This window comes from Chamaea fasciata, unplaced genomic scaffold (assembly GCF_029207755.1).
Source record: "Chamaea fasciata isolate MVZ Bird 193981 ecotype frontalis unplaced genomic scaffold, bChaFas1.0.hap1 SCAF_5, whole genome shotgun sequence".
NCBI classification, from domain to species: Eukaryota; Metazoa; Chordata; class Aves; order Passeriformes; family Sylviidae; genus Chamaea; species Chamaea fasciata.
In genome coordinates, this window is record NW_027094090.1 from 19,958,314 (window position 1) to 19,971,869 (window position 13,556).

Sequence of the window (13,556 nt, forward strand, 5' to 3'; positions counted from 1 at the left end):
TCACTTCAGAGAAACATGAGAAAGGAAGGCCGACATGTGGATCTATGTTTCAAGGAGGATGAATGAATACCTCTAAATAAATAGCTGTATTTTGTTGCAAGAATCTTCTCTCCTGTGGGTCTTCTAGCCAAACTGTAGACTTAGTCAAATGTTACTGGATAAGGGAGAAAGGTCACTCATAGCCTCCAATAAACCACTTTTTAGTAACTAACCTATAAGGTTTTTTTACAAGACAAGTCTCGAAGTGAAGTATGAGAAGTACATAGCATGTTTCAGATATTGAAGTCCGCAACTACTGGTTACGTGTGGCCTCATTTCTCTATAGAGGGAAAGGTGCCAACACATGGGCAAAACTCTATTACAGCTCATCTGCAGCTAGTGATATGAAATAAGTACTAAGCTGTGCAATGCTTTTGTTAGATGGATCACCCTGTAGGCTTCTGCTAGAGAAAAATGGAGAGTCAAAGCTTGCCTGTGGAGCCAGCTCCCTCCTAGTGACTCCATGCTCGATAAGGGCAGGAGTTTCCCCATGGGCATTCTCATTGCAAAGACCTAGCAGCAAAGGCATGACATTTGGCCTTTACATGACCCAGTGAATATAAACTCCGATTAGAGGGAAATAAAAGATTGTATTTGATAGCATGTGAGAAAACAGCAGCATAAATAAGTCTCCAAATAAGCTGCTCTACACACTCTGGAGAGATCATTATGCAGAGTTTTCCTGTGGTTGCTACTGCTGGTGGTTACAGCCTGACCTGGTGTCATAGGCTACTCATGCCGGTAGTGCAGAGATGTCATCTCCCCTGGACCTGAAGTATTCTCCTTAAAGTTAGCCAGGCAACACAGGGAAGACAGAGACAGAGGGAAAGAAATAAAGACAGGACGTAGGTACTGGAAGAGAGGCCAGAAATCACATGTATGAAGACAGATGCAACCCATATGTGGTGCCTCTGCATTCCCTTTGGGGTCTCAGTGGGACAGTGGCAGAAGTTCTGACGGAACATTTTGCAATGTCACATTCTGCCCAAGGCATGCAGAAGATACGGAACAATTTTTACCCACTTTGGTGACTTAAGTCTTATGGATCTAAAGATGTGTCTTAGAGGTGATTCTGGGGACTAAAGTCTGATTGATCATCATGTATAGAATTAAAGTTCCTTATGTGACACCTTCATAATAATCTCTATAATGGGAGACCTCCTGTTTCCCTGCCTCATTTCATGCACAGCATAGACATTACTTAATGAACTAGTAACTTCTAAATATTTATTTTTCTCCTTAATATCAAGTGTGCTTCTATGCTTTATTTACCTCATTCAGATGTTACTGAGAATTATTTATAGCATTCACAATACAGGAGCCATGCTCTTATAAATGATAATTAACTTTACAATAGCCAGCGGGATCCTGAAACTAAGGTGGACATTTTTGAGTCAGACACTGGTTTTGAAAAGATATTTTATAATTCTAGAAGTCTAAAAAGCATCTTCGTAGACCTTCCAGGAAGAACCTGCCTACCAGCTAGCAGAGCTTAGTGACAGCACATGACATGACGTGGTCCTCACCCTTCACAAGAGTGTTTGAATCAGGCTATTTACGATGCCAGTGCACACATTTTACATAAGAAATACTGCTGAGAACAGGGAAAAAACACTCAGTGCTACATTAAGAACTAGTTCCTGGGAGCATAGATTACAAAATGTGCAGTGAGAACCTAATTTTGGTATCTAATCAGGGCTGAGTGTTCTTCCCCTCATCCTGTGCACTCTCTTGCCTGTGCTCTACTTGATGGTGCCTGCTCCTGATTCCATAAAGTACACACTCCCCTTCCTCCTCGCAGTCACTGCCTCAGATTATTTTAATATCATCAGCATAATTCAACACAATTGGCTTTTCATCATCTCCACCGGTCTGTTTTATGTTTTTCCTAGCCTTTCCTTATTTTTAAATGGAACACAGCCCTCACTCTCTCCATTTCTTTTCCCCTCCCTGTGAGGTAAAGAAATACAGCAAGCCAACATTTCACTGGGTTTATCCAGTGTTCCAGCTTGGTCTTTTATCTCTTTGAAAGGTCAATCCAGAATTTCATTGGATGAGAATGAGGAAGAGCAAGTTTATTCCACCTTCTGGCTTTATGGGTAACCAAAGCCAAAATTCTACCAGCCGTTCTGCCAAACCATTACAATGTATTCAAGCTCAAGTTTCAAATTTAATTTTCAGCTTTGACTAAATAAATTTTAATAAATATTTCTAGATGTGCTACACACCAGAATGGATGATTATAAGAGTAGGTGCTGGATTTCTCATATTCAGGGCTCTACCTCCAGTTTATGAGTGGCTGCAGGTAAAGCCACTGCTCCTCTTGGTTCCCATGAGGCCCTTTGATCCCTCCCTTCAGCTCTGCCGTCTTTGTATATGAGAATATCTCCATAGCCACTTTTGAGATACAAAGCTAAAAGTGCATATGAAAAGGTATTTTCTCCTCTCCACAAAAACTTGTTAATTTGGTATTGCTGCAAAAATCCCATCCAATGTGAGGCCAATTAATTTTTGAAAATGATTGATGAAGAATAAATCTCTAATTTTAATGTCAGATACCTGCAAGAGCCAGATCAAAAAGAAAGTTTACATTTAGGAGCTCAGACTACATTTGCACAAAATCAAAATATCAGAAAAATAAAATATACTAGAGATATTATTTATTTTTACATGAAGGGCAAAATGCTAGAATCCTTCTCTGCAGGATGTGTTTATTCCTCTGCCAGTTTCAGGATCAGCTAATAATCATACTGCCAATATTGTATTCCTCAGTTTCCTGAAACACAGCTCTAGTTCATGTCTTTCAGTTGTTGCCACATAAATACATGAAATGATATTTTAACTGGGCAGATATTTTTTATAGCTCAACTGATACTCAAATGGTGCTCTCCTGCTAGACAGGCCCTTAAAAACTACACAGAAGAAACCAACAATATTCTGCTTATTTCACAAAAAAATAGGAACTATTGATAACCCTTCTCAAATTTCCCAGAAGTAACAGTTGAAGATCGAGTGGTGAGAAAAATGTGAAAGCAACTGACAAAAAACTTTTACATGTACAAACTTGTCACACACATGGGATTGATAGTTCAAGAACTGTCACTGGCCTGAACAGGGTCATTTGAAATGTATTTTTAGGATCTTGAAGCAAGTAAAGTAACTGGTCCCAGTAAATTACTTCAAACTGCATCGTTTTGCTCAATACATATTGGAAGGTTTTAAAGGACTTGATTTTAATACTTTAGAAGCCTACATACATTTCAAACTGGGCCAGATACTAGTAATGGAAAGAATCAATGCACAGCCTGATCTGTAAATCTTTAACTTAAGTACAATGTTGCCAAATCTGAGGCTCTTCATTTCAAGCAATCCCATATCAGTAGACAACTATATATAAACCAGACAGCACTTTGCAATGCTATATGCAGCTCCTGCAGTTTTCAGTACTACTGGTCAGCCAGTAATAAATGAAGACAAGTTTATATAACCTGAAAGGCTAGAATTACAACTGTCCCAGCTTGTTAGACATTTAAGACATAATCACTGTCCTCTTTAACATCTAAGTCATTAATTCTATACTTTATTCAGCATTTGGAAAGGCTTGGTTGACTGCTTCCAAGCTCATCAGTCAGGCTCTGGGAAAACGAAGGTGAGATCGTGGGAAAAAAATGTAATATGAAAAAGCACTGGAATGAATCTGTGGTAGCTAGAAGTTCATGACTATCACTGCCCTGCACATCAGAGCCACTCAAAGTCTCCTGGGGAATGACTTGCAGAGACACAGCTTTGCCTCATACACAAATATATACATACAAATAGATACACATGTGCAAGCACACAATTAGGGGGTTCACATTATTATGAAATACAGCCAAGGAAGGAAATTAGTTTAAGAAAAATAATGGTGTATTTGCCAGCAAAGTAACAGTTTCAAGAGGTTCTAGAAAATGAACCAAAGCTCTTATTGTTAAAGAACTATTGACTGCAGGTTTGAAAAAGTGACCTCAAGTGAGCAATGATGTACTTAGCCTGGAACTTGCAGCTGCTGTATTTCACTCTAAATTGAATTGCCAATCCACAGTGCAATCTCTTTCTACTATAATATCACATCTTTGGGGCAAGTATACAAAAAATACTATATAGAGGCTGCATTATTCCAAGTTAGACTAAATTCCTCTGGAAATGGAAAATATGACTGCATTACTGAATTTAAGAATCCCTGTGGATATTTATATGGGAATAGTGGGGTTTTTTCTTTTTAAGGGTGCTTGGTGACAACTTCATGTTGTCATTTTTCCTGCAAATAGTTCTTAAGCATGCAAGTGACTAATAGCACGAGGCCCCATTAAAAAGCATTTAGGTATATATTAGCCTATAGACCCACACAATAGATATTCTATACCATAGACACATATATGCACAGTGATCAGATCCTGCGTTCTCACAATAATAAAACTGGCTGCCAACTCAGCATGATTTATGATATCACTAATGTCAATGGTTTGCAAACATAAATAATTGACACATGCTGTGAAATACTTACATTCACTTTTCCACTAACTCTTCTTCACTATAATCAAGTTATTTTCCAGGACAGTTTAATCTTCTTACTAAATAAAAAAAGGCAACGATTAAAAATATATTCATATGCATTAAGCTAGGTTCAATCACATTAAATTTATGAACTTTAAAATATTGATTTAAGATCATCTATAGTGTAATATAAACTTGTAATTTGTTTATATACAGTCAGTTTTATTACATTTTAAACATAACTTTATCACACTATAACTTTCCATCCTGAAGCTAAATGGGGCGATGTTTAGTATTTCAATAACTGCTCAGATAATAAATCAGATGGACAGTTGCTCACAGATGTACAACTAATTACTGAAGAACTGAGAGCTAAACTGATATATTACCCAAAAGAAAGCCTAGCATTACAGATGGGTTATTGTATGACTTGGTACTCCTCTAGCCAGAGCTTGAACATGCTCCGATCAGTGGCAGTACTTGGCATCTCCCCATACCAAACATTCAAGAATGGAAGAGAAACAAAGTCTGTCCCTTTAGGGAAGGATAAAAAACCATCAGATATTTTTTAACATTTGCTGTATATGCTGAAAAGTGATACAAAGGGTTCATGGAGATTGTTCAACATAAATGTGAAGATGACAACTGTCCTCAAAAAAATATCCCAGGCAACAGACATAGTGAGTGTTGTATGCCTTGACCTGTTCCTTACACAGAATTATTTCTCGGTTGCTTTTAGCAAAGCATGCAATGCACAAACAGTTTGCAGCAAAAGCCAACACATGTACTAAAAGACCACCACATGGCAGTTCCCAGGAAAGAGAGCCCGAACACCTGGCAAAACCACCACATTTTCTCCAAAGCCATCTCATCTCAACAAAACATGACTTTTAGACTCATGTAACACTGGCTTTCAGGGAAGTAAGACACAAACATTAGCAGGACTTTTATTTTCCCTTCATGTTTCTTGAGGCTGCTCAGTCCTGAACCAAACTTATTTTGCTAATGTTCCATGGGATTTAATTTCCTGTGTTCATACCCTGTATCTAGTTGCTTTGGGAAGATGTTAAGACTATATACATTCTTCTCTTTGCAGGGAAAAGCTGTATCAGGGAACAACCCTCACTGGGTACAGGATGAACATGGATGCTCAGCAAAATTGTGAGATAAGGCATATGGGAGAAGAGCTGGGTGAGATATTGAGACCACAGCTGCATGATACAGCCTAACTGGAGAGTGTAGGATTGGACTGAGGAAGGTCGTAGGAGGGAAGTGTAAGTAAAGCAGCCAAGCCAAAAGACAAACAGACAAAAATATTAGACTGCAGAACCAAGGTAAAGGTCAGATTTCTTTCTATGTTTTACTAACAACAGGAAAACCAGATCTGGTGCAACTTAAACATGTAAAGGAAAAGAAAATTCAGAAGTAAAAGGAAGTACAAAGGAATGTGAACCATTATCATCCTGTCAACAGCCAAGAAGGAAGGAGGTGGAGGCAGTCAGCAAGGAAACAAGACTTGATCCTGCTGAGAAGTTTGCTTTATATATCCATGTTTTCTCTTTCCTTACAAGCATTTTTGCAAGCATTGCTGAACAGTAATTTAGGCACGTCTTACACAGTTGGTTCACCTCCCAGCTTTGCAGATGCCAGAACTGAGGTACATGGAAATTAGTATTTGGCTGAGCCTGGAAAAGTAATCAAATGCTGTCAACCCTAACTCTTACATCCAGCCAGCTATACCCCCAATAATAAAGGTATTAATAAAGGTATATCCTTTATAAAAATATCAGGAATGTATTTATTGAGAAAACTGGTTCAGCTATAAGCCAGGACCTGGCACAGAGTCATCTAACTACTTATGAGGCAGTTCTCACATGGATACACCAGGCATTTCAGTCTGTAGTTCAGCTGTGCCAGAGAATGATGCTACCAAATTGTATTCAATTTTCTGTGTTGTAAAATCGGAAGCCTTTTTAGTAAAAGGCTTGGGACACAAGCCAGAAATCTCACTCACTGTCTCCCTATGTATTCAGACTGAGTCATCAGATTTTCCATGTTGCTCCACTCAAATGGCACACTGCTTTGGATGGACACAGGTGGTACCATCTGCCACAAAGCTTCTTCGGTTTGTTTGGTTTTGTTTCTTCCTTCTGCCTCCTGCTCATTGCACAACAGCTCTTTTTCAGTATCTTACACAGGATCTGGTCTTTCATGGTATGGGTCTGGCCAGCTGGCCAGTCAAAATGGACTGCTTGAACTAAAGGAACTTCAGTACATATTGGTAGCAGCTGGAGGCACTTGCAGACTGACCTGAAGCAAAAAGTACTCGGACAGCACAGAGAAATTGTTCTTTAAAGATGACAGAAACCATGAGCACAACAGAGCTAGTGGGTAGGGGGATGGTCACATAAATTAACTTCAGTCTAACAAGGCTAATCTTCCTGTTTCTTCTCTCTCCACTGGCTTGACAGAACGAGTCCTGCCATGGATTGCCTTTTGGGTTAGGAATCAATCTTCCCAGAACTGTTTTTTGGAGAGGACTCCCTCTCCCCTCCATAACCTGCAGAGGACAGCCAGAGATTAAACTACTTTGAGCTCTTATCCTGTCTCAATCTGAACTAGCTTAATTGCTCCCACCTTTCCCATGACACAATTTCTGCCTTTCAAATCAAAATACACCTTTAGGAGGAAAGGATGAAGACCACCTTGTATGGCCAATGACCCAGCAGAAACAGGACAACTGTGAACACCCTCTCCACCATGCAAGCGCCCTCTCCCTCTTGAGGCAACTGCACTTCTGTATTCAGGGTCAAGGTCACAGATGCCATCATTTCAAATAGATGATAAACTCCAGCTGACTGGGTGTGTCCAAGTGCAAAATTTTGCAAGCAGGTAACATGCTGCCCTGGCACTGCAACTGCCAGGGAGATAATTGCTTCTGAAAGCAGCAAGGAACAAACTATGACACTTGTTCTGCAGTGCCTAAAGCTGATGCTGCTGTAAGTACGGGTAAAAAAGTATTGAGCTCTTTTTTCTTTTGTGGTGGTTTTTTTTTTTTTTTATGTTTGCTTCTAGAGCTAAAAACAGATCATAAACCACTTTTCTTTGAGGAAGGATTTTGTTTGTTTGTTAAAAAGGGCAAGCACTGGGTCAGGGATCGAAAGTTGTGCTATCCGGTTCCCAGACACAAACCATATTCCCCTGAGCCTTCAGCTATATGGAACATATGGAGCAGATACTTTTCGTAGACTTTTACACGCCCATGGAACTTCTATCCGGCTGTTGAGCTAACAAGCACAGTGCCCTTGATAGGATGGAGCACATAGGATAAAAGTACATACTGTTTTTTGAGATGAATTTTGAGAATGGATCTTCACATTTCAGCGTTGGAAATGTGACATTACAACACTGAGACCATGTTCACATAGAAACAAGATATAGAATTTAATATTGAAAACTTTAGGGTCATATCAGATGTCAACCTAATACTTTAAACATTGCAGTGTATTTACATCTCTAATCAACTCAGTTTCACACAGTATCTGGCTAATGCATTATCTACCCTCACCTTCTATTCTCTAGCTTACATGACTCTTGGTCATCTCTATTCTGGTCTCTCCGCCTCCTTGACCACAGACACCAGGTTTCACTTCTGGCACATGAGGTCCTGAGTTCTATCACTGACTTCCTTTCTCCTCTGTTTGGCTTACTACTATTCTCTTGGCTGGTTCTAGACAGCACTTTTTCAGAATGTGAGGACACTGACTTTTTTTTCTGAAGCCTCTCCCTTTCTTTTGAGAGCAAATAGAGCCAAGGCCAGCCACCATGACACACCACCTCCATGCAAGGGACCTATTTGTGCAATCTGGTGGTCTCCCAGCAATGCAAGATGCTCCCCATGTCATGATCATCACTTAGTACAGGGCACAGGAGACAGACCAGCATTACACAGCAGTACAATGTTTAGTCTTAGTTTTCCAAGAATTCAACATAATCCTGGCATAGCCAAATTTTTGAATTACCCAGTGTCCTGGTGTCATCCAGGACACAGTTAACTTTTTTGCAGTAGCTGTGAGGGCACAGAGCTTGGAGCTGTGTGGGTATGTCTAGATTGTTATTTTACACCTTCCACATAATCACTGGTGTGGGTAGGGGTGGAAGGGAATTGGAAACAAGGGACTCTTACTCTAGGAAGAAAAGTGTGGCTTTGGGTCACACAAAAGAGTGGCAGGTTGGCCATTGCTCATTTTCCCAGGATTGCACCATCTCAGGTTTGTTGGTAAGCATTTATTTCCAAGCAAATCACCCTCTTTTTGCATACTTTTGCTATTAATATTGTTACTTAACTGTTCATTTTTGTATCTCATTGCTGTTTCCAGTAAATTGTTTCTTATCTCAACCTGTAATTTTCCCCTTTTTATGTCTCCAATTCTCAATTCCACCCCTGGAGTAGGAAGGTGAAAGAAAGAGAGGTGAGCAAGTGAGTGGTTGGTTTGGGAAGAGTCTTGGGGGTACAGGCATTTATCTGGGGAGTGCTGTTCCATTTCTAAACCATGACACCTAGAATTCAAAATTAACCAAAGATCACAAATTCAGTTTTCCCTTCCTACTTCAGTTTTCACTTTCCTACTCCTTTGAAGTCCTGAAACAGTATTACTGTTTCCCTCTGTTCTCAGTTCTCATATAGTCCTCTTTTTCTTTGATCCTTTGGCCCCTGTGGGACAGGGAAGAGAAGAGGCAAAGAAACATATGGGAAAATGAAGCAGACTGCCATCTGTGTTTGTGTTGACCCTAAGAGCCAATATAAACACTGACCAGTTAGACTAGTTTGCATTCACCAGCCATTTTCAAGGTACTGAAGTAGCCCAATAATTTCAAAATACCAGTAAGCGTTTCACTGACAAGAATTATTAAGAATCCTGTGTTATTCTGTTGTCATGGGGACTTACAGGTAGCTCTGTTCTTGCCATGAAATATTCTACAGCTGCTGCTTTGGTTTAAAACAACCCCAGCAACACCAACCATCCCCTCTTCACAACACAGTTGTTAACTACTAACTGAAGAACACAAAAACTCACCAAGATTGTTCTACAACCATTACTGTTCAATCAAGGTAAATGGTGCAACATTCAAGAACACTGCTCCAGAGCCTCACACCTCAAAAAAGAAAATCAGTGTCTGTTATATTACATTCTCCCTTTCATCTTCATGTCACTGAAGGTATTCCACAGGCAGTTTTACTTCTGACAGCACTGATTTTCAATCAATCTGCTCTCGCCTGGATTTGAAATAGAATACTGCATGAAATTGGATCCTGGTAGCCTCAAACATGCCCAGGCTTGCACAGGAGGTTAAACAAAAAGAAGGGGATTTTTTTAAACACAGGGTGCTAGTAAAACTGATTTTAAAGTGCCACTTCATTTCTCTCCATTGGAAGTAATATATTACCTCTATAAAGCCTTTTATACTAAGTACTTGAAATTCTTTATTTATACAATGCCATTGGTGCTCACCTCACCTTAGAAATACACATTTTAATAGTCAACCAAACTGACACAAACCACCAAAGTAAATAAGACTACTTTAAAATTGGCTTCACTACCTTTTCTCATATATCTGCCAAGCTAGGGCCTAGTCCTGCAGTCTCTTTCATCATGCACTCAGTACTCATACAAGAATTTGTAGGTTTACTCCTTGAATTACAGAATGCAGCCTGCCTTATTGGAAAAAAGAGCAGGCATGACCGGTGTGAGTGTGAAAAAGGAGAGGAAAACATGAGAAGTGTAAGAAGGTAAAAAGCAGCAAAGACTGTTAAATGGGGAATGAGGCATGGATAAGAGAGAATAAGAGACATAAGGAGAGAGCAGCAAATAATGGTGTGGAAGACAAGAGGAAAGGCATAAAAGAATGAAAAGCTTATCCTGAGCACTGTAGGACCTTAAATGCATTTGTATGACATTGAACAGAGAAGAAAGTATGGGAAGAAGTGGAGAGATGAGAATTTTATTTTTAATTTTATTTATTTATTTATTTATTTAATTTTATTACTCTTTATTTATTTAAAGAGTAAAAATCACCAAAAGTTGACTCCTTTGTCATCCTGAACTGAGATGTCCATTCCTCTGAAGTGGGGTATGAAAGGATGTAAGGACTACTGGCACAGTGGGCCAGGCAAGCCTAACCTGAGACCAGCTGGACAGATCAGTGAAGTTTCCAGTGTCTTCTTTGATAGTGACTGATTTTTCCCATGCCCATTGCACTGCAAATTTCATTCTTTTGTTTGTTTCTAAAAGTGGGAAAAGGAACCACTACAAAGGCTAGTTGGAAGCTTGAGTGAAATTTCATCTTCCCCACTGAGAAATGTACAAAAATCACAAACTTCTCATTAATACAACAGTGGCCTGCCTGCGCCTCTTGCTGAACAGATCAGAAAGCATCACAGCAATTCAATGTTATAACACCAGGAATGTCTCTTTTGTCCATCAAATCCAATGAACAAGGTGAATCTCAGCCTAATTACAAGCAATTTAAGAACACTTTCCTCTTTCAGATCAGACAGAAGGGCTCTTCTCATCCTCAGTGCCTCTCAGAGAATCAGCCTGATTCCCTCCACACTCTCTCTTGCTTTCTCTGTGACCTGTCCTCCTAATCTGGAATCCTTCAGAGCTGGGAACTGGACTCCCTGCCTTGATTCCCATCATCTGCACTGATTTTTGTTAGCAAGCCAGGCCAGCTGGCTGCCTGCACACCCAAAGAGCCCATACACCCTGATACTGTACACTTAAGAGAAAAACAAACCAAAAAACCCCTTCAGACACCCCTCCTCCCCCAACGCAAAAAAGCACAACTATCTAGCGTGGCATTGCCTGCCAGGTTAAAACTTGGTCTCCCCTTGTGAGCCTAATCTACCTGCTGCTGCTGGGCACAGGCGCTTCCCTGGGTGTAGCTGCTCTTCTGGTGGCTGAACCCCTCTTCTACAAATATTTCAAAGGTATTTCTAGGCTGGGGAAGGGTACAGGCTACTGTTTATAGTTCACTAGGAAAGATTCATATGTTGACACGTTTTCTAAAAAGGAAACCATTCCGAACAGCCATAGGAGCTGGCTCGGGCAGATACTGTTCTATCTTGCATGGCAAGTCACAGCAGGTTCTGTAATCACCGGCTCTGCAAACACTGATTTCCCCAACCCCCTCCACGGGACCTTAACTTGCCCTGTGCCCCCGAGCAGAGGACGTAGACATCTGAAAGTACTGACAGGGAATGGCTGGGCAAAACCCCAGCTGATCCCTGTGTTCAACCAACTTCAGCACTTCCCTCACTAACAACCAGTTCTTTTAATTTCCTCGGTGTTTTTGTTTGGGATTTTTGTTTGTTTCTTTTTCTGGTATATGAGTTTTGGTTGTTTGTTTTTTTTTTTCCATAAAACTTCTGGTTTTCATGCTTACGTGGGGCATGAGCTACGGCAATAAGTGCTTGTTCAGTTCAAGCACTTTTTTTTTCCGCCGGCAGAGCAAACCTCGTTTGGATGCACACGAAGGGAAAGGCAATATTTATAAAGGAAGTTCCCACACTTCCTCTTCAAACAAATCACTTCTGCCTGGTTTTGCAATTACAGACCTACCGTAAAAAGGGGGTGGAGGAATAAAAAAACATTGGGTACACTATTTCCTTTTAAAGCCACTTGCTTCTGAAAATCAAGCTTCCAGAGAGGAAGGAGTTAAGCGCTCAGGACAAACTGTCAAGTTTTCAGTAACTAATTTACTCTTCCTGTAGGTCTGGAGGAAATCCACAGCTGCCACAAATATTCCTTACTCATTTCAATACTACTCGTTGTGAAATGGATTTTAATGGCCAAGCAAAGCCATCCAAACCGCAGACGTAATTAAAGCCACTCAAACTGGCTCCACGGAAGGCTGCGAAGTGCCCTGTGCCCTATCTTGGGGCAGACGCCGTGGTAGCGGACGGCAGTGATACCAGGACACCTCGGCCTCATCCTTGGCACAGCATACAGTGCTGCTGCTGACAGGATGGATCCTGCTCACTGGGAGGCAACAGGGCTCATAACAAAGTGCAGTGGGCGATGGAAAGGGAGCCAGGAGCTTCCTGCAGCCGGGACTGGCAGCCGCCTGTGCTGTCAGTGATCAGAGCACACCAGCGCAGCGCCTCTGCAGGGCACTGCTGCGTCCATCTGGAAGCATTTGCTCTCGCCCAGTTCTCATCCCATGCCCTACTCCCCGGGTTATAAAGCTCCGCCACCCAAAACCCACTTGTTTGTAGTGCTACAGTGTTAAAAAGCTCTTAATCCATGGGCAAACTCTATTCGACAACCTAATTTTCCCCCACACAGAGTGGCTAAAGTCTGCAACACCAGTATAGGAAGTAAAGATTTTTCTGAGAATTCACAATATATCAGCTTCCTATTGGAATTGACATACCCTAATTTCTTCTGCAGTGAGTCCAACTACTCGTCTACCCAAAAGGTTGGCAGTCCCCTGGTATTGAAATCAGTATTAGATCCATACCCAGCAAAGAAAAATAAAGTTTTCCCCAAACTCTTATCCAAAGCGTGGGAGGATGGAAAACAAGACCAGCATACCTTGCTGAAAATAGTTCTTGAGATAAAAGATATGATTGCTCTAGCACTAACCTCCCTCCTCTTTCCCTCCCCTCCTCAGTCACAGTGAGGTGCAAATGCCTTAGGAAACTCCGTCCCTACTACATATTTTTTTAATGTTTAGTCTTAGGTTAGAACACAGTTGGGTTTGGACTTCATTAACCTTTCATGCAAAAAAATTCCCACCTTTGAGTGACAAATTTCATTTGATAACAGCTGCAGAAAACTAGCTCCATATTTTTGAAGTTAAATCACTGCCAAATTCTGTTTTCCGGTGCCAGCTGCGCAGAATAAAGCTAAAAATCTTTCCAAAACAATTATATTTTAATTATTAATTAACACCACTTGGAATACTACGATCAAAATCAA

At 40.7% G+C, this 13,556-nt stretch overlaps 1 protein-coding gene across 5 annotated transcripts in view; it reads right to left on the reverse strand.

Moving 5' to 3' along the window:
* PLXNB2 (plexin B2) overlaps window positions 1-13,556 on the reverse strand; it is a 253,985-nt gene that overhangs the window by 113,225 nt on the left and 127,204 nt on the right. For all 5 annotated transcript variants that reach the window (XM_066182975.1, XM_066182972.1, XM_066182971.1 and 2 more), the window contains one exon: window positions 4,583-4,649. In XM_066182975.1, the coding sequence (XP_066039072.1) occupies window positions 4,583-4,584 (2 nt within the window). In that variant the 5' untranslated portion in view covers window positions 4,585-4,649. The remainder of the gene's footprint in view (window positions 1-4,582; window positions 4,650-13,556) is intronic.